The 25,424-nt window shown below is 36.6% G+C and overlaps 1 protein-coding gene across 3 annotated transcripts; it reads right to left on the reverse strand.

Annotated features, from left to right (window-relative positions):
• Positions 1-1,075: 1,075 nt before the first annotated feature.
• mknk1 (MAP kinase interacting serine/threonine kinase 1) lies at positions 1,076-23,959 on the reverse strand. 3 transcript variants are annotated; one of them, XM_031900025.1, is made up of 12 exons: positions 23,832-23,959; positions 19,527-19,628; positions 17,889-17,986; positions 15,570-15,649; positions 13,647-13,720; positions 11,199-11,303; positions 7,789-7,844; positions 5,691-5,786; positions 4,881-5,075; positions 3,071-3,235; positions 2,728-2,771; positions 1,076-2,206 (listed from the first exon to the last, which is right to left on the reverse strand). In XM_031900025.1, the coding sequence occupies exons 1-12, from the start codon at positions 23,839-23,841 to the stop codon at positions 1,966-1,968; spliced, it is 1,266 nt and encodes a 421-aa protein (XP_031755885.1). In that variant the 5' UTR covers positions 23,842-23,959; the 3' UTR covers positions 1,076-1,965.
• Between the last annotated feature and the right edge of the window lie 1,465 nt (positions 23,960-25,424).

A 25,424-nucleotide genomic window follows, 5' to 3' on the forward strand; every position in this document is an offset into this window, starting at 1 on the left:
ATAAAATATGCTTGTTTTCTGGAAGAACAAAGTACATGGTAAGTAAATGAGGGCTGCTTTAGAAAAATGCAGTTTACATTCATTCTGAAACTTCTAGCCTTTCACCTTTGGGCAAATTTTTTATACAAAAGTTATTTGTTCTCTTAAAACTCTCTCTCCACAAGTTTTTTTTTTACAAGGTCATATATTGTCCAGAACAGTGATCCCAAACCTGTGGCTCAGGGGCAACATGTTGCTCACTACCCCCTTTGATGTTGCTCCCTAGGTAGGTGCCCATTTTTACATTTCTGGCTTGGAGGCAAGTTTTGGAAGCACAAAGACACAGTTTTACTCCAAGCAAAGCTTCCTCCAGGCCAGCAATCCACATAGGCCACCAAATAGCCAATCACAACCCTTATTTGGCATCCTCAAAGAACTTCTGTCATGCGTGTTTGGCTCCCCAACACTTTTTTTAAATCTGAATGTGGCTCACAAGTAAAAAAGGATCCCTAGTCCAGAACATGGATTTAATGCTGGTTTACTGGTCATAATTTCCACTGGCTGGCACCCCACTCCCTGGATCCATTGTTTTGGGGAAACAAATCTCCTTACCAATTTATTGGTCCTACAAGCTTATCCTCCCCCCAGCTGTGTGTTTTGATAGAACAGAGTAATCCAAGATAAACATATTATTAAATTCATATGAACACCTTTAAAGGGGCAGGTTAGGGACCATAATACCATATAAATGTATTGTAAGAAAAACTCAAGGTATTGTGAGGCCAATCAAAGGCTAAACAAATTGTAAGCACTATTAATCTGGCCAAAGTTATTACAAAAAGAGAAGAATGCACATTACCTACCTCCTGTTTTTTATAGGCTGGAATCTTCCTGCCTAGAGAAGTTACACTCCTAAAACTTGGAACCAGGGAATGTGCATTAATTTTATATTTTATTAGGCATTAGAATGTCATCGCTTTTCAAAACATACAACAGAAAATGCAGGAAGCAAATAGCACTTTGGATTTCATGCCAGCTGTTTCATAAGGAACACAGTGAGCTCATTAGCACTCAAAATCACTCCAAAACAAAAATGTGTTTGTAAAACTTAAAAAGTAAGTAAATTTATTTCTTTGCATTTGTATTAAATAACATTGACGAACCAACTCCATTTCCAGGCTCTTCAGGAGTAGACACAACGTTGTCAATAAGAATATTTAACAGCTTGTCACATTGCTACAGTTAATGTGACAGCTACATATTCATTTACAGTTATAGCTCTATACAAAACATTCGATTGTGCATTCCCCATATGAAAATAATATGGTTACCAAAATGTTAAAAATATGAGTACTTATATATTTTTTCCCAACATTTTGATATGAGACAAAAATAAATGACCCTATGGTATTGACAATGTATACACATAATTTAAATAAAAAAAATACATGTAAAAATACACATTTTGTAAGACATGTAAAAAAAAGACAATTTTTAAAATTAAAGAATGAGGCAGTTATGTTAAATAGACTTTGTTTTTATATTAATAAATAACCAGTGATTATTATTACCATTTTCTGGTTTTGTTCTTACTTTTCGTTTTGGATCAGTTATGTCCTGGGAATGCTCTAGCTATGCCCGTGGTGTTAGGCAGAGCTCTATGTTAAACTTAACAATAAAATGAAATTGTAAAACTACATCTTTTTACATATAACAGAGAAACACACACAAACAAACAGAGTTAAGTGTCACAGTTATTTAACCAGATTTTGGATTAACCTCTTTTACTTTCAGAGAGGATTTCCAATTTGTTGCTGCTAAATTAGCACCTGAGATTTAAAGGGAAGCACTATTTGAGCAAAACAAATAAAAAGCACCAGTTTAAAGTGCTCTTTAAAATCAAAATTGATTTTTAAAGTGACAGGACAAATAGTTCCTATACAACCCACATTGCTACTGCAAATAGGGAAAGGTGTCAAGAGAATCTTAGGTTGCCCCTTGGCTTGTCACAGTAGTATGGGTAAGATGGGAGCCACCCTTGCGTGCATGGGCCTGGGCCCGACGCTTTGCAAGTCGAGATTTTGATGGCGGTGAGAGTCTCATAGAGCAGACTGTGTGGATGAAGCTTTCGTGCTCCTCATTCAGATCACTGTCATGCTGTGAGAGCTGACGGTTTAAGGCAACTGCTTCTGCTGCAAAGATAGTCAGGTCCTTTGTACTGCTGTTTCTGTCACGACAGAACAGGGGTAGAAGCTTAATATATTGCAGTGTTATTTATTATGAATGCAATTTATTGCGTGGTTCATAAACTTTCCTTTACAGAATCATTGTTCACTCAATCACTCTCTCTTAGGAAAAACTCCTATAAGCAAACGCCAGCAAATATCATGAATGTCTTTGGATGGCTATTATGGATGACACCAACATATAGCTCTCATCATGAAATCATTATAAAATCGCCTGCACCCCATAGATTAGTGGTTTGTCTAATTCTGCAAGCACAAGAATCTGCATGAAGTCTGGTAGGATGTCAGAAGTGACATATTTGCACTTGCCTGCTGGCCTATGCCCTCCCCTCACAGAAAGGAAGGAAGAAGAGCACAGCTGCTGCACAGACCTAATCTGCCTTTATGGCTACAGAAATTTGTTTCTATGCTTCTTAAATAAAACACGAATGATCTACAGAAGCTCATTTTCATCATCTCAATCAGAACTTCATTGTGATACCTTATAAAAAAAAAATAGTACCTCTGAAGCACCAGTGGGGTGGGCAGTCCTCGCTCTGGAGCATCCTTGAAAGAAAATAAGGATTAAAAAAAACATCAAAGTGTGTTTCTTAACCGTTATACAGGCATTGGTGACGATATATAAAAAGGAACAAAAATGTCTACGTGTATAAAATCCTTTATATCTGTAGGTCTTGGTATAAAAAAAAAAAAAAAGTAAAAATAATCTAAATTTTGAACCAAAGAAAGCAAAATAACAGACGAATATATGGCTTTCAGCCGAGATATTAGCTCTCTAGTACTCACACATATCGCCATGGTGATAGTGGACAGGCATTTTCTCAAACACTGATCGCAATGCTTACCCCTTGCAACCATGGGTGCTGCAAAACCTGAGCAGCGCTCAGTCGCTCTTTGGCATCCCGAACAAGAAGCTTGGAGATCAAATCTTTAGCAGAGTTGGAAATATGGGACCAGTCCTTTTCTGGAAATTCATACTTGCCTTCTTGGATACTTTCAAATAGCTTGTTCTATAATAAGCAATCAAATTCAAAACAGACAAGAATAACTTGACACGTCGATTAATACAAAAAATACACAAATCTGCAATATACCTGTACAGTGTACTATTTTTCTAAATTTATGGATGTCACTGCAAAACCACATTGCTTAATTTTCCAGGATTCTTTGATGTCTGGCATGATTAACTGTGAATTGCTAATGTGGTGCCAATATTTAAAAAGGGGTCCAGTTCTCCCGTTCTGCTTGAAAGCTAGAGGCCTGTTAGTTTGACATCAGTTGTAGGAAAGCTTTTGGAGGGGGTAATTAGGGCTAAAATACAAATCACAATATAATTTTTGTGCCAGCATGGTTTTATACACAATAGATGTTGCCAGACAAATTAAATTGCCTTCTGTAAGTAGGTGAGCAGAAGCCTAGACAGTGATCATGTTTTACATCTTACTTAGATTTTGCAAAAGCATATGATACAGCACACAGAAAATTACTGATTAAACTAAAGGGTTGGTTCACCTTTAAGTTAACTTATAGTATGTTATAGTATGCCCTATCCCTAGCAACTTTGCAATTGGTTTTCATTATTTCTTTTTTATATATTTTTTTTAAATTATTTGACTCTCTCTTCTCCCTCTTTCCAGGTTTCAAATGGGGGTCACTCCTGCAGCCAAAAACGATTGCTCTGTGGGCTTACTATTATTGTTACTTTGTATTACTTATCTCTCTCTGCAGGCCCTCTACTATTCATATTCCCATCTCTTGTTTAAACCACTGCCTGGTTGCTAGGGTAACTACAACCCTAGTAACAAGATAGCTGCTGAAATCCCAGACTGGAGAGGTTTTTAACAAAAAGTTAAATAATTTAAAACATGAATATCAATTGCACTGCCAATAGCACAATCTCTATAATGCAAAAAGTTAATTTGAACCTAAGACCCTTGTAACAAGATAGCTGCTAAAATACCAAATGGAGTGTGGCTGAACAAAAAGCTAAATAACTGAAAAACCATCAAAAATAAAAAGAGAAATTGCAAATTGTCTCAGAATATACTTACATACTTACGTTGTGTTGAAAAAAGACCAGAGCCAATAAGTTCAACCCTTCCAACTGAACCCACACAAAAACCTATACTGACCTAACTATATATTCCAACATCAGTACTAATTATAGATTTCAGTATCACAATAGCCTTGGATACTATGCTTGTTCAAGAAATCATCCAAACCCCTCTTAAAGGAATCTGCCATCACAACAACACTCAGAAGGGGATTCCACAACCTCACTGCCCTCACCGTCCATAAAATATTAATGAGCTAGAGAAAGTACAGAGATGTGCAACTAAGAAAAAGAGCATTTGCGAGAGGACATGATTTCTCTTTTCAAGTACATTAGTAGAGATTATAGACAGACAATGGGGAATTTTTTTCCCCATAGAAACTAACAAAGCAGAAATACAAATGGTTCTTCCCAATGAGGGCAGTAAAGTTGTTGATGTCCTGCTGAGTAATGTAGTGATGGAAGATTCTATTAATGCTTTGAAGTGTGGTGTTAGACAAGTATAACATTCAAGGCTACAATAATCATTAGCTCTAGAATTATTGTCCTGTTCAACAATAAAGACCATTGTACAGAATCACATTTAATTAAAAGTACTTTACCTGGCAAACTCTGCACATTTCTCCTCGATCCCAACCACAGTCTGCCCCACAGTTGCCCACAAAAGGAGGATACCCGCTAAGCATAATGTATAAAATTACGCCCAGACTCCACAAATCACAGCGCTTGTCATAAAAAGTAGCTTCCTCCGTGAAAACTTCCACCACTTCTGGAGCCATGTACTCTGCTGACCCACACTGTAAATGAGAATCATATGGAAAGGAACTTAAGTTAGTCTGCCAATAATAATATCCTGTTCATAATGCTTCACTATAGCAAGCCATGGCAACTTTTGATCAATGTAAATATCCGACTGGTTGTTAATGTTTACAAAACTAAAGCAAATTTGTATGTTATGTTTTCACCATTACAGTATTCCTAGGGAAATGGGGCAGTCAAAATGCCTTTTTCTGTCTGCAACTGCTTCCCATTCATAAGAAAAAGCAACCCAGTTGTTTTGTACCCTTAGGGATTAATAGCTTTTATCCTTAAAAAAGGAAGGGGAGGGAGAAAAAAAAATTCAACCATCAAATATGGTTATGGATTTCAGAGCACTACACATAAGTAGCTGAAGGCTTTACCTGCTGTTAGAGGTAAAATTTTGCTTGCAGTGTCAACTCATTGAGGACAAAAAAAATATCATAGACTAGTAATTCATTACAATGGTTATTTAAGGAATGATAGCAGTTTTATGACTGTAAGCTTTTAAGATCCCCTAAAACTTTATTTAAAAGCGTTGAACGAATGCAGTAACACATCAAAAAGCATTTCTAACCCTATAAGTGTACCAAAAAACCATGTTTGCTACTTACAGGTGTTGTTAACTCAGGCGTGGTTATAGGGGTGCATGCACTGTTTAGTTTTACACCGCTTCCAAGATCAAAGTCACAGATTTTCACAGGTGACACCTAAAGACAGAATGATAATATTACAAATTGTGAAAATTATTTTGCAATTTTGTCTTTACAAACTTTAAGACAGTTGCATGTCCAAGGATATAAAAAAAAAAATCAAACAATTAGGTTAACAAATAATTAAAGGAGAAGGAAATGGAAAAACTAAGTAAGCTTTATTAGAAAGGTCTATGTAAATACAGCCATAAGCAGTAATGCTGCACTGAGCCTCTATCAAAAGAAACACATGATTTTTTTTTTTTTTTTTTAACATGATGTTCCAGTGTCTGACTTCCTCTCTCAGAAACATCCTTAATTCCCCAGGCCAGAATCTGCACAGTTCTCTCCTCTTTCCCCTCTCCTGCCAGCCCCCCCCCCCCCACCCCCACCCCACTAGAATGCTAAGAGCTCCCTCCCCCTCCCTTAGGAATGTGTGCTCTCAGCTATAATGGCTAAACTGCAGGAAGGAAGCTACTTAAAATGGCAGCTACTATCTTAAGCAAATGGAGAAAGCTTCTAAAGCTGTTAACTCAGGTATAGTAATGGTTTCTGCAGAATAAATATTTTGTTCTAGATGGCACTAATGTGGCAAATAATTACTTCTTTGTATAAACATGGTGTTTTTAAATTTCTTTTTCATAGGTGAGCCATCTAGGCCAGACTTGAACTAGAAATACAGTACAAGACCCCCCAAAAAAAGACGATATGGACCAGAAGTAATGAAACTCTGTCCCTGGCCAGCTGTCCTCGAATCACAACTCTCAATAACCTTAAGCTGTTGGTAAAACATTGGGAGATGTCGGCCATTCCAAGCATGAATGCTATAAGTGCCTTATAGCAGTATTATACAATGTAACAGCCTGTAATTAGTATTTACACTTAGGATGGCAGCCAGTTTAATTACACTCTCTATCCTTCCTTAAAACTGGAACTGTAAGGAAGCAGTGCATTTTACAAATATAAAGAGAGTTACCCTATAATATAACCATTTCCTTTATCTGTGTAAAGCCACAGATCAGTGTGCGGGCTCCAAAATATCGTGTTGACAATTTCCATGTCATGGTGATCGGTTGTTTAGTCAGACAGGCTAGAAATTTTACAATAATATGTGCATGTATTGCAATATCCTTGTGTGACCTAAAATGTATTTCTGGGACATAACTTTCGTACGTGTTGTCTGGCAATTATTCAGAACAACGTCCCAATTTGTTATTTGTAGGACTAATCTGACAATTTCAATCTGAATATTAGTTTTAGATCATTGTATTAAACTATATGATACTCGCAAGATGATTGTTGCAAGATGCTTAAAATCTAAACCGGATGGCCACCTTAATGGTGGTTATACACAGGTTGATTAAAGCTGCTAAATCACCCCCTCCAGACTGAGTCAGCAGCTTATAGTCCTATGTATGGGGTCCACCCAATGGCCTGCTCAAATGATAAGATCAAAAATTGGCTGGTTATTTAAAAGGTTTAAAAATCACGCCAGGCAAGGACCACATCAATTAATGTAGTCCAGATGGTTTCAGCTATTTTCTGTTAATTACAAATTAAACTGAATGGCTCCAAAGGTTCTATTTCAACATACATAGATAAGAGCTCCAGTACACAGAAGAGTACATAGCCTTTTATTGCATTTATAGAAGTTCATATAGATTATTAAGCGGCACACACATTTTTAGGAACTTCTAAAATATGTCCAGAAACCTTAAAGAACAAGGAAAGCTTGGAACAAACTGGCACCCACAGTCATTTTAGTTTACTTGTCCTTTAGACAATAGATACATAAGAGAGAAAATAAATATACAGTAAACAGAATTCTGAGCTGAAAGGTTTCCCATACAACAGCACAAAAAACTATATATAGTATGTTATTTCTTTTAAGTCCCCATGGGGGTCCTTGATAAAGTGCCCCATGGGGACTGAAACATGTACAGCGATATAGTAAAATAAAGAACTATGGAGAAACACACCATAAAAAGCCAACAATATAAATTAGAACAAAATTACATACCTTATCTTTGAATTCACACAATATGTTTTCTGGTTTTAAGTCACGATGAGCAATACCTAACAACAAAAAGAAGATGGCAGAGTGTAAAGAAGAGCTAACAAAATGTACTAGGGAACACTCAGAAAGGGATTTTTGCTCAGATTATTAAAGTAAAAGTAACACAAAATTTTTAAGTAAAAAATATATTCTACCCTGCAAACCATTTATTATTTTGAATGCTGTAGTACAAAATACCTGTTAAAAGTTAGCTTTCTGGTCATTTAAAGAAAGGCGATACGGTGTATCAGGGGAAGCATCCACTATGCGGCAATTGATTGATCGAGCCTAGCCTGACTCCTTCTTCTACAGAAGGAAAGCTAGGCTCAATCAATCGTTTGCCGCATAGTGGACGCTTCCCCCGATACTTCACCTGCATCGCCGTATCGCCAACTTTTAATAGGTATTTTGTACTTCAGCATTCAAAATAATAAATGGTTTGCAGGATAGGGCAATTATAGGATAGAATGGATTTTTTACTTAAAAATTTTTTGTGTTACTTTTCCTTTAAGCACTTTGCCTTTTTGCCATGTCTCTTCTTAGCACATTTAATCAATAAGTTAGAGTAGCAACCTTCTAACAACTTTCTTTTTTTTTGTGTCTTTCAATGAATGAAGTGTCCAAAAAAAATCCGAAAACTTCTAATACCACAAAGCAAAAGAAGATATTTCAATTGGAAACAGGGCAGCCCAGTGACTATTACATGACCTAGACAAGTTTTAAATGGCATGGTTTTACTTTAGGATTTTTCACTGTTCTGACACGTAATAAATGAAAAAATAAATACAAAAATGAAGTCTTTTCTGTGAAAAAAGCCCAGTGGGTATCGGCTAGTCCTCACATCACTAGTTTGAACTGCTACCACTTGGTGGTAGAGAAACCCTGTTTTACTATTATGTGCCTTGCGTCATATTTATAGTATAGTGAGCAGGAGAAACAATGGGTTATCTGAAAGCAGTTCTATGGTGCAGTGCTGGCTCCTTCTAAAGGCTCATAATCAGGCACAATGCACAATGGCGCCTACACACCAACATTACAACTAAAAAAATACATTTGTTGGTTCAAGAAAAAGATTTTACATGGTAGAGTAATATATTTGCTATGTATAGAGAGTAATTTAGAAATACAATGTACATGTAAATCATGACAGAATTCCTTACAAGATGATTTGGTATTTAGCCAAATCCAAAAATGATGGCTTTGCTACATCCTAAAGTACCAATTTTGAAAGAAGCATCGAACACCCCGGACGAAGAGAGTCTGCTAAAACCCGGTCTTTATTTCTTCGTTTTAAAAAGCAAGCAAGCCTATGATTAAGTGCTCTAACGCACGAAACGCGTCAGGCACCTTGCTTTTTAAAATGAAGAATTAAAGATCGGGTTTTAGCAGACTCTCTTCGTCCGATGTGTTCGATGCTTCTTTCAAAATTGGTGTTTTCTCCCTCCAGCTACGGGTTCGGGGCTTTGAGCACCCGGGCCACTCTTGGACAACGGTGAGCACATATATTTCTTTAGGTTGGATTTTTGACTGTTTGGGAGTGTGGGACCTGACATTGAGCGACAGGTTCGGGGTTTATACACCCGGACCTCTGGTAATTATTTGGTACGTATTAGCATTAATTCAGTGTCCCTAAAGCCAGTAATATATTATTAGATTTATTTACCGGTATTCATTCACTAACTAATTTGTACCTTGAGAAATGAACTCAGGCTCAACTTAGTTGAGTGTTCATTTATGCATCCTAAAGTACATCCTAAAACACAAAGCGGCTGAGAAGTCTTATGACTTCTATCAAAAGGTGCTTGAGAGAATATAATGAACTGAGGATTTTTTTTTTTTATAAATATATTTAAAAGGTGTATTATTCTATTTTATCTTGTAGTCATCTCCTTTCCTACTACTAATCCCTCTAGTCCATACACTAGATTCCTTAATGTGCCCACACTTGTCTGTTTCAGATAAAAAAAAAAAAAAAAAAAAAAAAAGAGAGAAAAACAAGATAATCCAATGTTTGAAAGATGCATACTCCAAATGCTATTTATTTGTGAAGTCTAGCAAAGCAGCCAACCGTGGTTGACACTGTTTTATTACAGTCTCAAAATGAGATTTTCTTGTCAGAGAAACAGTGGCTGCTAGCCAATTAAAGGGGCACCAGCAGGTAATTTCAGATAGTACAGAAATAACTTTTTTTAAAACTACTTTTTGTTTTTTTATTTATACAATTTTTCTAAAATTAAAACAAACTCTAATGCTCCTCTTTTTGCTGTTACAGTCTGGAATCTTAGTAATCCATGTGCAGAATTTGAATAGTCAGTTCCAATGTCAGCTTACTGGTTGAGGATGTTAAAAGAGAGTTGTGCAGAAAAACACAGCTTCACTTCGAAGGGGTTGGTCAACTTTAAATTAACTTTTAGAATGTTGTAGAAGAGAGTGCTATTCTGAGATAATTTGCTATTGGTCCTAATTTTTTTTATTATTTGTGGTATTTGTTTAGTTTTTTTTGTCCAGCAGCTTAGCAGTATGGAACTTTAGCAGCTATCAGGTTGCTAGGGTCCAAATTACCCTAGCAACCAGGCAGTGGTTTTAATGAGAGACAGGAATATCAATAGGAGAGGGTCTGAGTAAAAAAGTAATACAATTAACAAATAGTAATCATTATTTTAGCTGCCTCAGTGACCCCCATTTGAAAGCTGGAACACGTCATAAGAGGAAAGTGAAAATTTCGAAAACTATAAAAAAAAAAAAAGAAAAAAAAATAGTAGTAGTATTCTACAACATACTAAAAGTTAAGTTAAAGGTGAACCACCCCTTTGAAGGGGAGTTGTGACTGATACAAACCTGCAACCAAACTGTAGTGAATGATAGATTTTTATTTTTATGAAGAGGTTTTATTCTTTTTCTATTATATAAATTGAGCTATAAGTGCTTTATTAGTGTGCTTCCTCAATACAATACATTTTTGCTGCGCAACTCACGCTACTTGCTAGTTGTGCATTGCACACTGCTGTTCAATAAATGGATTTATTAAACATCCACTGCAGGTAAGAGGTTATTTTAATAGTGACGGATCACATTTAAGAAAGCATATCGAACTTACCCATTGATTTAGATTTACGCATTCTACTCTTTCCTCCATTTAAATTATTTTTAAGCTAATCAGCCACTGTAATTACTTACACTGCATGCCTTTAAAGTAAGAAAGGCCTTATAAAGCAAATAGACACAGTAGGGGTATCAGCACAATATGCTGCGAGACTGCTGGGTTCTAGCCAGCAGGAAACTGGTACAGTGCATAAGTCAATGTCATTAATCACAATTAATTACAACAGTGCCAAGCAGTAAAATAGAAGCCATAATTTTTGTTTTTCCCTTACCTTTCGTATGAAGGAAATCAAGGGCAGAGGCTATATCCTTAACCACTTTACTGGCCTCCCTTTCATTGAAGTGTTTTCTTTTTTGAATATGGGAAAGTATTGATCCTGAAAGAGAACACATTCAAATACCTGCTTATATTAAACAGTTTAATATCCAAATACAAAGTTTGTTGAGTAACTGGCATATAAAATAGTTGACATGCGTCTTTTGGGTGATCAGCAGTAGACAGTAACGATGAACATGCAGCTGGGGAAACTGGTGCATATCGACTAAACTTTAGAAAGATATCAAACACGTAAAAGCTTATTAAGGAGTCATTTCAACTTTCTTACTATTATTTTACCATATCATAGTCTACATCACAGGCTCATATATATATATATATATATATACATATATACATATATACATATACATATACATATATATACATTTACATATATATATATACACACATACACACACACACACACACAAACGGAGCACACCATCCAAAAGATCAAAAGCCCTGGGTGCTGACAAAAATAATAATAAAGAAGCAGGGAGCCGCACACACAGGGACTTTGCAAAAAGATAAAGCATTTATTGAAAAGGATCCAACGTTTCGAGCACTAACAGTGCTCTTCTTCAGGGACAAACCTCAAGAAGAGCACAGTTAGTGCTCGAAACGTTGGATCTTTTTCAATAAATGCTTTATCTTTTTGCAAAGTCCCTGTGTGTGCGGCTCTCTTCTTATATGTATATATGAATGTTTATATTTTCGTAAGTCGAGTTTTGAAACATAAAAGGGGAGAAGTCAGACAACCTGTGTCCTACAACAAACTGAAAGTAAACTAAGGTAATGAACCTCTTTACAGCCAGACTTGCCTGTGAACTTTACCTGACTTTGGCTTATAAGCTTTTGTAATAGTGACACAGCAAAAACCTGCTTGGCTTGAAAAATAAGCAGTGTACCAAGGAAAGTCACATTCTGGATCTTTCATCTCCAAATAATTTTTAAGCATGACCTTTAACCATACTCTTTGGGATTTAATGTTAGAATGTATAATATCTGTTTGAACTCCCCACATCTAAAAGGTACAAATAGGTTAAGTCAGATCAAAGTGAAGTAAATATCTTTTCCAATCTTTCATATGGTAAAATAGTTTTTTCATTTGAGGCAGCATGTGACTCTTATCTACTAAATACTTCTTCCAGAAATGGAATTTACTTTTCACTGGACAGGTCTGAAAAACTGAAGGTGGATGCATTTAATGAGCCTCATTCAGAAGGAATTACAGTTACAATACAACCTTCCTCAAAGCCCATCTGATCAGATGGTATTTCCTTAACAGCGCTTTTTAAGCATAGTCTCAGATTTAACAAATTAAATAAACAAGCATTAATAACAAACAGCACAGCATTAATCCAAAAAAAGCCAGCACCTAATCTAAAATGCAACACAAAATTTCTTCTATAAAAAGTGTTGATCCTAAGCAACATTTATGGGATTGTCTGGTTTTAAAGCTTGGTACCACCAAGACTAATTCGCTTGCCCATTAAGTACATTATTATATATACTGTATATGGCATTCAGAGGCTATACTAGTATTTAATTAGCAAACAGAGCTGCAGAACAAAGCAATTAAAAATTAATACAAATATGGGACCTGTTATCCAGAAAGCTCAAGACATGGGGTTTTCCCATATAAGGCATATTTCCATAATCTGGAGCATTAATTAAACCCAATAGGAAAAAGGAAATTCTTTTTAAAAATTAGAATAATTTGTATATAATGGCGTCTATGGGAGATGGTCTTACCGTAATCTAAAGCTTTCTGAATAACGGGTTTACTGATAGTGCATCCCATAATTGTAGTTAAAATTTTTTTAAAAAGAATGCATCCCATAATTGTAGTTAAAAGAATTTTAAATTACTTTAAAATAACTTTTGTATTTGAGCCCTAAGGCAACAGGAGCGAAGGCAGCTATTTTAATGGCAGTACCATTTTGGATACATTGCAGGCTTGGTTGTGGGGCATGCAAGTCAACTGCTACAGAGAGACACTTCAGACCCATTCAGTTTACTTCCAGTCTAAAGCAGTTTTTGACATTATTTATACATTTGTACAAAAGCAGAAGCCAGCAGAGGTATGTCTTTAGCCTCGAAATACTTAGAAACTGATATTTTACATTTAAGAAATGTTTAAAAGTCTTTAGGGATAGATTTTCCAAACTAGCTAAAGATGGAAAATGCGTCCATTACTCATGGACTTGAAATGGTTTGTGATAGCTCCAATATCTGCTTCCAAACATTACACAATCGGACACTCCTGTCTCCTGCCCTTCAGCTCTTTCCTGCTTCATTAAGGCTGCAGTACATTCACCTGCCAATACACATTCATTTTAAACGGTTTAAATGTGCTACTCAAGGTGATGAATAAGCAGGAAATAAGTCTGTACTGTACCTCCTCGCAGCTTTTCAAAGACCAGATAAAAACGAGCATCATCTTCACAGAATTCTATTAACTCCAAGATGTTCCTAAAAGAGAAAAAAAAAATAAGTCAGAAAGCAAAGCAAAACCTTAGTTTCCCCAGCTCTGTATCTTACGGCTAGTACACATAACGAGTTTATACCATTTAACTGACTCCTCTAGTTATAGGGAAGATAGCAAGTGTGAAATAAAAATAATGCTCTGCAATTGCTTCATAATTTGAAAAAAAAAAAAAAAAAAAAATTTTTTAATGGAAAAAAAAAAAACACACTATAATGTTCTATATATTGTTCATGTTAAAAAAAAAAAAAAAAGTTTATTGTCCCTTTAATTTGCAACTGCTAGAAGTAATGTATGACTGCTAATTACTGTGCTGTTTGAGCCTAATCTACTGCTACTTGTAAACACTCCTACTGTAACTCCCAGTGTCTTAATCAGTAACAATCACTGCTGTGAGACTCCCTGAACGTACTAATGAAACTTTCTTCAAATTGCAAAAAGACCTAAGTCAGCCAATGCTAAACTGAGTATTTAGTCAGATCCTCATTCCAGATCAAAAGAAGTGCTCTTCTGTGTGAGAAATTGTGTAATATACAGTATAACATGGTATCCCTTTCCTTGTGTCTTTCACAGTCACATTAAACCAAGATTTAAATGTAAATAAATAACGAAATGCTGTTAAATAATGAAAAATCAGGCTTTGCAACCTGGCTCAGTGCAACTCGCTTCCATTTACTGGCTGTATTAGTTTATATTCTGTTACACACTCATCTATTTAGTGATTAGAGAGTTGCACCATGGCAGCATTTCTACCAGGGGACCCTTTGTGCTTTATCCAAAGCTGTGCAGGGCTTACAAGCTTTAAATTCAACCCTATGCCAATTCCTGGCTCTGCTTAAAACAGAAACAATACAACTTTTTAAAAAAATATTTTAATTTAAGAATCCTAAATATAAAATCCTTAAGAGTAGTTTTTTTCATTTTTAAAGGACATGTAAACCCCCATAAAAAATGCAATCAATAAACAGCCTCTTTGAAATCTCTCAGTACCAATAGTAAGGCTGCAGCATCCCCTTAATCACTTAGGCTAATTTCACATGTAGTGTATTTTTGGCAAGCCGAAAAAAGCTTGCCGGGAGTACAACCCTACGCTTCAAAAAACTTTGTACTTCAGCCTATCCTCCTGTCTTGAGCTCAGCTTAACTGATACAGTGCTCAATCCAAGCAGGACTTTTTATTAAAGTTCAGACTGCCTGCATTCTTTATTGCATTACCAGCACATGTGCTGTTCTGGGTTTACAAGTTTAAGTGTCTTTTAAGTGGAAGTATATACTGCAGGTAAGATGGAATCTGTCAATTCAACCACATCCATCCAACCGGGGGTCTCAGACAACATTAGCAATTCATCAAAATGTGTTGACTGCTTTGAGCGGTCAAAAGACATTCTACTTTATATGGTAGTCAGCTGATCTCAGAAGTAGCAGTGAGTGAGTAAGGTTTATCCTTTCATTAGGGTACATGAAACTAACATTATTTCCATTATCTGTGTTTATTCTACAGTCTGCCCTTGAAGCAATAGAATTGAAGTTCTAATTGGTTGGTAGTTGTACCTCTTAAAATAAGCTTAACATTCATGTACAGCAATTGTAAAGAAATCTAATTATATCCTAAATATGGTTCCTTAGCTGGAAACCTGTGCATGATCAATGATGGGATTTTATCTGCAAAATTTGCAACATTTTAGAAATCAAGTATGTTTATCTTATAAGCTGCCTGGTATTCCTGCCATACAGTGCATATCAGCTGTTTACACAATGCAATATTGTGTACATAGGTGCATGAACCTATCTACACAATATTCATATAAACAAAATTGTGGATGAATGTGAATATTACTTGTTGCCTTGGCACTGGTATAGCGTTTCCACTTCTCTAAATACTCTACTGCGACTGTGCCCAGCCTTCTTTTCGACGATCTGCAGAAAGAGCATAGCAAAAACTGTGAAAAGCACAATAACAATTAAACAAAACCAAAAGCAAATCACACCCTATTTCATAAAGGCTAGCCATATTTAGACAGTTTTCTTGATAGCACAAACTATATGCCAAAAGAATAAAATACTAAATAACATTTATTATTTAGATTTCAATTAAAGGTAAGGACCCATTATCCAGTAGTGATGTGAGGGTCAGAAAAACCCAACCCACAAAACCTAAACCCACCATTGTAGGACAGGCACTCAACTCGTACCTGTGCCTTCCCACGCTAATTCTGCATATTAAAAGTTCTGTGGCTTATTATAAATTCCAGGATCTGTGCCCCAAAGTTTATCTTCCAATAAATAATAAAGACAAGACCTTAGGCAAGCAATTAAATTGCATATCCCAGTGCAACAAGTGTTTTGGTAGCATCATCTATCAACAATGTGTTTCAGCATTTAAAAAAAAAAAAAAAAAAGTTGACTTGAAAGACAGAGAAAACAAATTGATTGGTTTAATTGCTGCAAGGATTGTTAGTGTATTAGACAAAAAGAATGGTTTTTAAAACCAGATACTTTACAGTAGGTTATGTGTTTCCAGGGGGCTTTATCTGTCATTCATACGTTTTTTGTGGTAAAGCATTCATATTTCTTATGTATGTGTTTCATTTCTCGTGTACGGGTTTCATTGGATGTCAAACCAAAGCCTTGTAGTTGTTTGTCAAAGGCTTTGTAACTCCTCAAACAAATGAACATATCTTAAAAACAAGCAAATAAAAAGTGCTCAATATATATATTTTTTTTGAGCTGAAAATAACCTGTCCTTTTGGGCTTGTCAGAAAGAGGGAAACAGCCACTTCCTACTGGTACAGCACAGCTTGCTAGGGTCCACTGTCAGTCAGTATCATGCCCTTACTTTAGGGACCAGTATCCTTCCCATCACCAGTATTTACTGACGAGACCTTTGTGCTGGAGGAAACAGGCTTCTTCCTTTCTGGCAGTCATCACAGCTCCAAAATGACAGGCGGACATATTTAAAAAGGTAAATATCCAAGCTTATTCTACTTCTGCTCTTTTACTGCCTCTTTTATGGTGTTTTTTATGGTGTTTTGTTCCTTCTCATACTTAGAAAAAGCCGTTGAGAAAACAGTATGCTTACTTTCAATAGACATTACTAAACATTATAAACAAATAACAGGACACCATTGATAAGTAAGTTTTTTAAATTATTTATGTTTTTTGCTCTACAGATCTGATGCTTGGGATGTAAGCCATTAACTAACAACAATAGCAAGAGACCAGTTTTAAAAAAATAAAATGCTGAATGACTCTGGGTTTTGTTATTAACCCTGACAGCCAGACTATGTTTAGATGCAGTATTTAAAGGAAGCAGATTAGTAAATCTACTTACTTAGAACAAGTTTATATATAATATACTAAAAGTCAAGGTTAAGATAAACTTTTCTTTTAAAACAGAAATTCGTTTTTCTCTAAATCAGTATATGTATAACATGTGCAGAGGTTTTTTTTAAATACATCTTAGAGAAGCAAACCAAGACTTTTCCACCAAGAGCAGTGCTTCTCAGGCATGACTGGTAAGGACAGAAAGCACTGGAAACTGACCACAAATAAAAGATTTAGCAGCACTTTTAGGAAACACAAAAGTGCAATGCTGCAACAACAGAAGTAATAACTAAATTATTTGTGATTAAATATGGTTGTCGTTATGCACAGGTTCCAGCTCACATTGTGACTTACCAATGTTTGTACATATTCACCAAATTTCCCATGAATCAGAGCTTATGGTAGGAAGGCTCAAGACCAATATATGGGACTTTGATGACCTTTGAGGCCAACCAGACAAATTGATTTATTTAAGTACTTTTAACATGTAGGGGACAAATGGAAAAAAAAGATACACTTTTTGAGGCACAGCAAACAAACAAACATACAAAATAATAATTAATCCTAAATCATACATAATAACTTTGAGACCCAACACATATGCAATGCAGGGACAACCTTATTTTGAAATAAAAAAAGACATTTGAGGACTATTACACACAGCTGAGGGAGCACGTAGAACATTCTGAAGTGCAACTGTAATGATCTGGCACCAGAAAGTTTCCTTTCAGTGTGGCCAAATTGCCTGTTTCTGTCATCATAATCACTGATGCTTCAGGTAGAGATCATGCAAGAGACACGGACAAACAGAATGCTACGGGAATAATTTTACCTTGACAGCGTAATCTTTTCCATTCTGTAAACTGACACAGCCTTGAACTTTAGCATAAGCTCCCTCTCCAAGTAGCTCGTCAGTCAGTCTGTACAGATCTGCCAAGGGAAAAACACATGAGCAGACCAGCAGCCACCCCAGCAATGACTCACTCCTCATACAGAGGTGTTACATGCACAAATGGAAGATACCGTATACAAATAAGACGGCCTCATAGTTAATATAATTTCCATTTTTTTGTTAAAAGCTGTATAGTTATTTTATAATAGTACACCACTTTGTAACCATCTCCTAAAACTCTGCATAAGGAGACAATGATAATTTGCTTCCATTCTCCCTCCCAGTGCCTTATAGAGAAATAGGGGGAAAAAATAAAACTACCAATAAAAAGGGCACTGACTATTTAAAAAAAAAAAAAAAAATCAGAGTTGCACAAAATCTACATTATCTGAATATTCTAGACAAAAATGTTCACACATTTACATCACTGATCTACAAGGCTACATCCTTACCTATGCAAACTGATATTTAGTTCAAAGGCTAGCAACCATTCCTATGCCCCTCTCATGTGAATAAAGGCAAATGTGCAGGCAATGTGTTGGTGCAGAATGACCAATGCTATATGCTATATATTTTACAGAACTTTTAAAATTAAATACAGAGAAAGCAAACTTCTTATCAATGGGGTTCAGTTTCATTCAAATAAGCAGTTTAGTGGGGTTCAACGAATATTACTTCTGGCTACATCAGCTTTTATAAATACATTACTGTTATGTTTGCTTTCTCAGCAGAGACTTACAGTAACCTTAATATAAACAGTGCAACAAAGCTTTCATAGGGTACTGACGCAAACAGTATAGAGACAGAAGCGCTCTATTGTAAGCCATACTGAAACAATTCATATATTTACGCTGGATAAAAACAACTAAAGGTAGCATCAGCTTTCTTATATTAAAACAAGAAGACTGCAAAGGTTTTTCACTTTTATTTCTAGTACAAATCACTGTACTAAAGTGACAAGCTATGGTAAGGCACTAAGCGAAATACAGATGAAAATCTTATTAGAAAATACTGTGCAGGGTATACAGCAGACCATTGCATTTTCATGTGTGTCAAATGCTTAATTCAAACCTGCATATCTATATCGATCCAATTTTCAGACTCAAAAGCCCCTTTAAAGGGTAACATGCTGTCTAAACTATATGGCAGTTTTTGTTACACATAACAGTCTATTTTGCCCAAAGGGAATCTTATTGGTACATTTGCTCATTCCTGTCAGCCAGCATTCGTGTATATTTGGCTTTCTGTATATATGCATTGTCCTATGCAAGGAGAGCACCTTGGCTGCAGAACACTTTGAGGAGTAAACAAGACAGTTCTAGACATGATGGGAAACATGTTATGCAGTACTTAACAAATATAGGAACACACACACAAGTTAAAACATGTATAACTGCCACAAAAACAGCTAGAAACAGTGGAAAAGCCCAAACTGCTTTGCAGTGATTTCAGAGTAATTAATGAATTTTGGGTGAGTAGTAGCATTTGGCTCTGCACACAGATCACAGTGTAGCTATGGAAAGTAAATGTAGGCAATTAGGAAGCACACCAGCACACTAAGATGCCAAGAGGAGATACCTGCAAACTTCCCGGTAAAGCTCTCCATTGCTCTAGTCCTCCGCTTCTTCTTTCTCCTTTTGCCTCCATCATCGATTGGGACAGGCTGACTGCTCACCATTTCTAGGTCAAAACAAACCTGCATCAGCATTGGAGTTTAGGTTAGTTTGGAAACAGAGGCAGAAAAAGAGTAAAAACAGGACATGACCAGACCTTCCTCTATGATGCCACTAAAAGGGGAATTTCGATAGCTGATTATAAATAGATTTGCATATTTTATTTGCCCTTATAGTTTCATTTCTGCACATAATCTGTAACCCACTAATGGTAATTCGCTTGTGCCACTTCCAAACCTTCATCCTTCTTTGGTAGAATGGTGAACTTACAAGAAATTCTGCTAGACTACTTAGCCTTTAGTGCACTTCTGCCATTTGCATTTGCACCCTATGCAACAAGGAAGATTGCTTAGAGTTAACTCCTAAGTGCTAAGCCTGCTGTCACTACCAAATTCATCCTGCACATTCTTCCTCTGATGAAGCTTTAAGGTTTTTGTTTTTTTTTCTTTTAAGGGAAGCTTCTCTTTGAAGATGCAACATTAAGCAAATGCCAAAACCTCACTGTTAGCTCATAACAAGGTTCTAAATTATGAGTAGCATTTAGAAGTTACAGTTTAAGGTCAATACGTTATTATTATCCTTAGGATTGACTGATACAGTGACAACATACTCCGTAGTGCTTTATTATACGTCATTCTCAGTGGAGCTTAAAATATAATGTTCTTTCTAAAAGAATCAGAATGCAGTTTACCATAACTAACAATGGGCTGACACGTCACCAGTTTAACATCTTCAATGTAGGGATGCATCGCATACAGGATTCTCCTTTTTTTCAGAAGGATTCGGATTTGGGTGAATCCATGGCCAAACAGAATCTTTAAAATCACATGTCTTTTTGTCACATAACACAGAAATTTTAAAAAAATTTCACCTTTTGCAGGGAGTTCGGATTTGGGCCCAATGTGTGGTCTTAGTTACACAAGTGGCACAGTTAGAAGTGGTCTGTTTTTTCTCTGATGTCCCTAAGAAATATAGCTGTCATAGGGGTTCAGGGTGGAATCCAGTCAGGGGCCCAGTAGATTCAATGGGACTTTTTTGGGGAGTTAGTGAAGTTTGGGTGGATTGTGGGTGGGGTTCTGGTGTTACTGGGAGTTGTCAGGCGGATCAGAGCCATGAAATCAGTTGCAGCCACAACAAGTGTATTTCATTGTCAATGAGATGCAGCTGCAAGGGTTGGAAAGCGTTGCTGTCACTTGCATAAAGGATTATTGTAGCCACATGAAAGTTCTTGTGCAATTTCCTTGTAACTCAACAGAACTTATTTAATGTCTGAAAGTAGGTTTCTGCGTAAAATTCTCAATGTGTTGCATGTAGCATGCATCCAGTAAATAAGAATCATATGTAATATTCATATGGACAAAGGCAGTAGGAAACAAATGCAGAAGTGCCTGTTGCTTGACAAAGAAAAGCTGTTTCTATATCTTACACCTTTAACATGCTATTTGCAACAGCTGCAGGACAAATGTAGGAAGTGACCATCCCAAACAGAAATGAAAAAGTTATAATTAGGTAATAGGTACATGCCATATCACTGCATGATAAGGCCAGCTTAATAATTAACACAAACTCCAACCAAGGTGAATCAACTAGCTAACTAAACTAAAAAAATGCTGGAATATGGTGAGATCTTAGACAGCTCCAGGAATGCCCAATGTGTGGTCTTAGTTACACAAGTGGCACAGTTACAAGTGGTCTGCTGATTAATATAGATAGAGGTACTTATCACTTTTCATTATATTTCATCTGACCCAGATTAATGAGTATGCTTCCTCATGGGGGCATATTTTACCTGTCAAGGGTTGGGCTCGGGAGATATAATGTCATGAGCGAGCTCTTTTCCTCACTTACATATTCTGAGATTGACTGCTTTTTGCTTTGTGTGGTTCTTTTTCCCCACAATCAGGTTTTTAGAAAACATAAAAATCTCACACTTAAAACCTTAATATATTGTATTCATAGAGTGATCCAAATATTTTTAACAGTGACATTTTTCTGCTGCTCCGCTTATGAATTGCTGAAAAAAATATTACACAAGCTGACATGCTGGACAAGCAAGAACAGGCAATGCTCCCAAGCTTGTTAATAGCTAGAGACATGCCACAGCTTCACACATCACGCAACCTGAGATTCTCAGTACTATCCAAGTCTTGTAACATGTCACTAAGCTAACTTTAGGTTCTCACGTCTCAGACTAAAAGAAGCAACAGCTACTTTTAATATATCAATATATACCTGCCCCCTACAACCTGGATGTCTTAAAAGACAAAAGATGAATAACTGTATTGTCTTTTCAATATAAACAAAATCAAGATCAGTCTCCTCCAGCAAGTCAGATCTGTCAGTCTGCTGCCTTGTGTTACATTGTTTCAAATGCCAGAGCCACCAGGGCAGAGAATAGAAAAGGAATGGCAAACACTACTTCTAATAGCAATGATATATACAAATAAGTTGCTTACAATTATGGTTTTTTTTATGAGTCAAAAAAATTAGTTTGGGTTGATTTGTCCTTTAAATCAAAGGACCAATATGTGCACAGTCTATTTTTAACCATATTGTATGATAATTAGTACATGTGTATTCCCCACTCATCAATGTGCCAAAAACAGGGATGGTTGATTTTGAAAAGCCTGTTAGACGACTTGAACTCTGTCCATAAAATTCTTTTTCAGCTGCAGTCTACTGCAACAGTACTAGGGAAAAAACTTCTTTGGGCATATTTAGCAAGTTAAAATTTTCTAGAAATTTGCTCTTTTTAATTCTCCTGGTCTTAGCCATAAGCACTTCAAATTCCTCTCTTCAAAGGCTCAGCACATTTCGCTGATTGAGGGGTTACAGCAAAAGCATTCTTGCATAGCATTACCTGTCAATAAAATTAATGCTGTTCAAGTGGGAAAAATTCCTGACATTTATGGTGCTGTAATCTGTATTAGCATAATGACCCCAAACTTTAATGGGATATTCTGAGCGTTTGAAAGCCTGTAAAGCAGATAAACATTATACGCAGTTTAATTACTGGCCCTTGGCACAAGAGGGGCTCAGATACCTGCTTCAATGTATTTGCAACTCAAGGGGACCCTTTTAAACACTGTGAATGATCATATCTTCTACCTCTATAAGATGCCCTGCTTCCCTGATATAAGGTAGCAATATGAAGCAAGGCAGGCTTTTTCAGTGCCAGCTTCAGTAGGGGTTGGGGTCATTATAGAACATGAGCAGAAATGGAGGCAGGCAGCTTGCGCAGCCCCGCTAACCTTGTTTGATTGCAGAGATTTTTACAGCTGATTGACAAACTGTGAGGTTGTCAGCATTTTTCTTAAATCAGGAAAAAGGATTCCTTACAGTTAGTTAAAAGTATAAGAATACCTAATCTGAATAGCAACATTTTCCATACCTCCATAGAGAAAGGAAGTAAGAGTTTCTTCCCATACGGTGTTTCAGTAGGCTAGGGAAGCCATTTTATTCTCAATGACATACTTCAATTTAACCAGTGTCGGAAAAGGCTTTCTCCAAGGCAATACCTAATGCATTATCACAGTACTGATAGGAAGGTTCAATCAGCACATTTGGTTTTACTTTCTATTTACCTGATAATAGAAAGATTGAAAAAATGCCAAGATATGACCTAATTATCTAATATAATATGTGAGGATAGAGAGGATATTTATGGCTTTTGCGTGTGAATGTCCCAGTCAACCAACTATAGCAGCAGTGTTAATTAACCTTTGTCTCAGGGGATCCAAATTAAGTTGAATAATTATCTTTGCAACCCACCAATTGGTTTGTGTACCACATTTTAATGACTATTTTCTACTGTAAGACCAAATGCCATAGGTATTTTGGTGACCCACCTTAAAGAGCAAAAGGACCCATTTTTGATTTATGGGACCAGACTCAAAGTTTTCTGATTTCTGGATTATTCACAACAGAAATGTCTACTCAATTTTCACTCGGAAATGAATCCCTATGGGAAACCCCTAACTTTGGGAATGTTAATGTGACCAAAGGATTTGCTGAATTCAACTCTTTCACAGACATGGGCCTGTAGACAAGATGCTGTGTTTAGTTACAGCACAAGAGGGACAGATCAGCCATCCCTACTGTTTAGGAAATTAAAGGTGTACAGCAACAACCAGGACATTTACCTCTCTGACCCACCTATCTCACCCCCTCCCCCCGATTCTTCTTCCCATTCCACCCTAGTGTATCTTACCTGCGGGCATCGGCACCGCTCGGCCCCCACTCGCAGATGACAGTCTCAGCGACTAAACCACTGGACACAAACTCTGCCCAATGCAATTCCGGAAACGCGCACCACGCCTCACTATCACACATCTCGCCGCCTTCTGAGGCAAGAGGCACCACGTGATGCGGAAAAGTAGCGTGGAACGCAAACTGCAAGCGCACCATTGCTTGGCTATTTTTCAAAGCAGCTGCTGATGTAATTCCAGTGAAATATCAGCTTCCGAGTTTCTTCACGAAACTGGAATCACCACCCTCAAGTGATTGTGACAGATATAGAACCTTTGTAGCCAAAGCCATTTAGACAAAACTTAGCGGACTTTCTATATGATTTCCTATATTGTACTGGTCTGGCTACAAAAGTAAAAAAAATAGTAATAAAACGAAATTACCCATTTTATTGCTTTGGTGGTTTATTTGCCTGGTTATTCTGAAAGTTGCTGTGTACCGTCTTCCAGCAATCATGTTATGGCTTATGACAGTCTGAGACTCAAATAGCTTGGATTAGAGCAATGGCTTTACAGAATACATAACAAGATCAACCTTTAATTTAGTGTAGGTTTTGCAGATCGCTTGAAAATTCAGTGCCAGGTATAAAACATGCATGTTACAGGCTGCACGGTTTTTTGCACTAGAGAGGAGTGTGCTCATGTGATTCTTGTCTATGTAAACAGAACAAACAGAATATTCAATTTAATAAATACTCTGTAAATTAGGAATAAGGATCTGCTTCATATTAAATGCAGTTTTGGGTAATTGAGTCACTTAATTGTATAGTCATTTATATGTTGTAAATTAACACCTTTATATGTCATTAGTACGTCTATGAAGATTTTCATTCATCCAGGTCATGGTATATCTAGTATAAATAAATTTGAAGCAACTGGACTTGTTTGGTAATCATTGAAGACGTTTCACTACTCATCCGAGCAGCTTCTTCAGTTCAACTGACTGGTATGGGAAGTCCTCAGCATATATACTCTTCCACTAATCCAATCACAATGGCACTATGTAACTCTTCAGAAAGGTGACATCTGAAACTCACAGAGGTGTGAATGCTGTGGAGTTACTTTGAAAGTTTACCACTAGTACCTTCTCTTTTTACTTCTGTTGGATTTAAGCAGAACTAGATTAAGGCATTTGCTATGTCTGCCTTTCTCCTTTGCTACTTTCTTACATTTCTGTCCTCTGTACACCAGCCTGCATTACATGATTTCTTATCTTCTGTCTCCATAAAATAGTTCTTATCTTTCATTCATTCTATTTCCCTTTTTGCCTCCTCCCTCATTTCAGCCTTTTTTTCTTAGTATTTCCTTCTCTAGATTACAAGATGCATTCATTGCAAACCAGTTTCCAGTGGATAAGAAACTATATACAGGTATGGGACCTGTTATCCAGAATGCTTGGGACCTGGGGGTTTCTGGACAAGGGATCTTTCCGTCATTTGGATCTCCATACCTTAAGTCTGCCAAAAAATCATTTAAATATTGAATAAACCCAACAGGATTGTTTTGCCTCTAATAAGGATTTTTATATCTTGGTTTGGATCAAGTACAAGGTACTA

The sequence above is a fragment of the Xenopus tropicalis genome, chromosome 4 (assembly GCF_000004195.4).
Source record: "Xenopus tropicalis strain Nigerian chromosome 4, UCB_Xtro_10.0, whole genome shotgun sequence".
In the NCBI taxonomy this organism is placed as follows: domain Eukaryota; kingdom Metazoa; phylum Chordata; class Amphibia; order Anura; family Pipidae; genus Xenopus; species Xenopus tropicalis.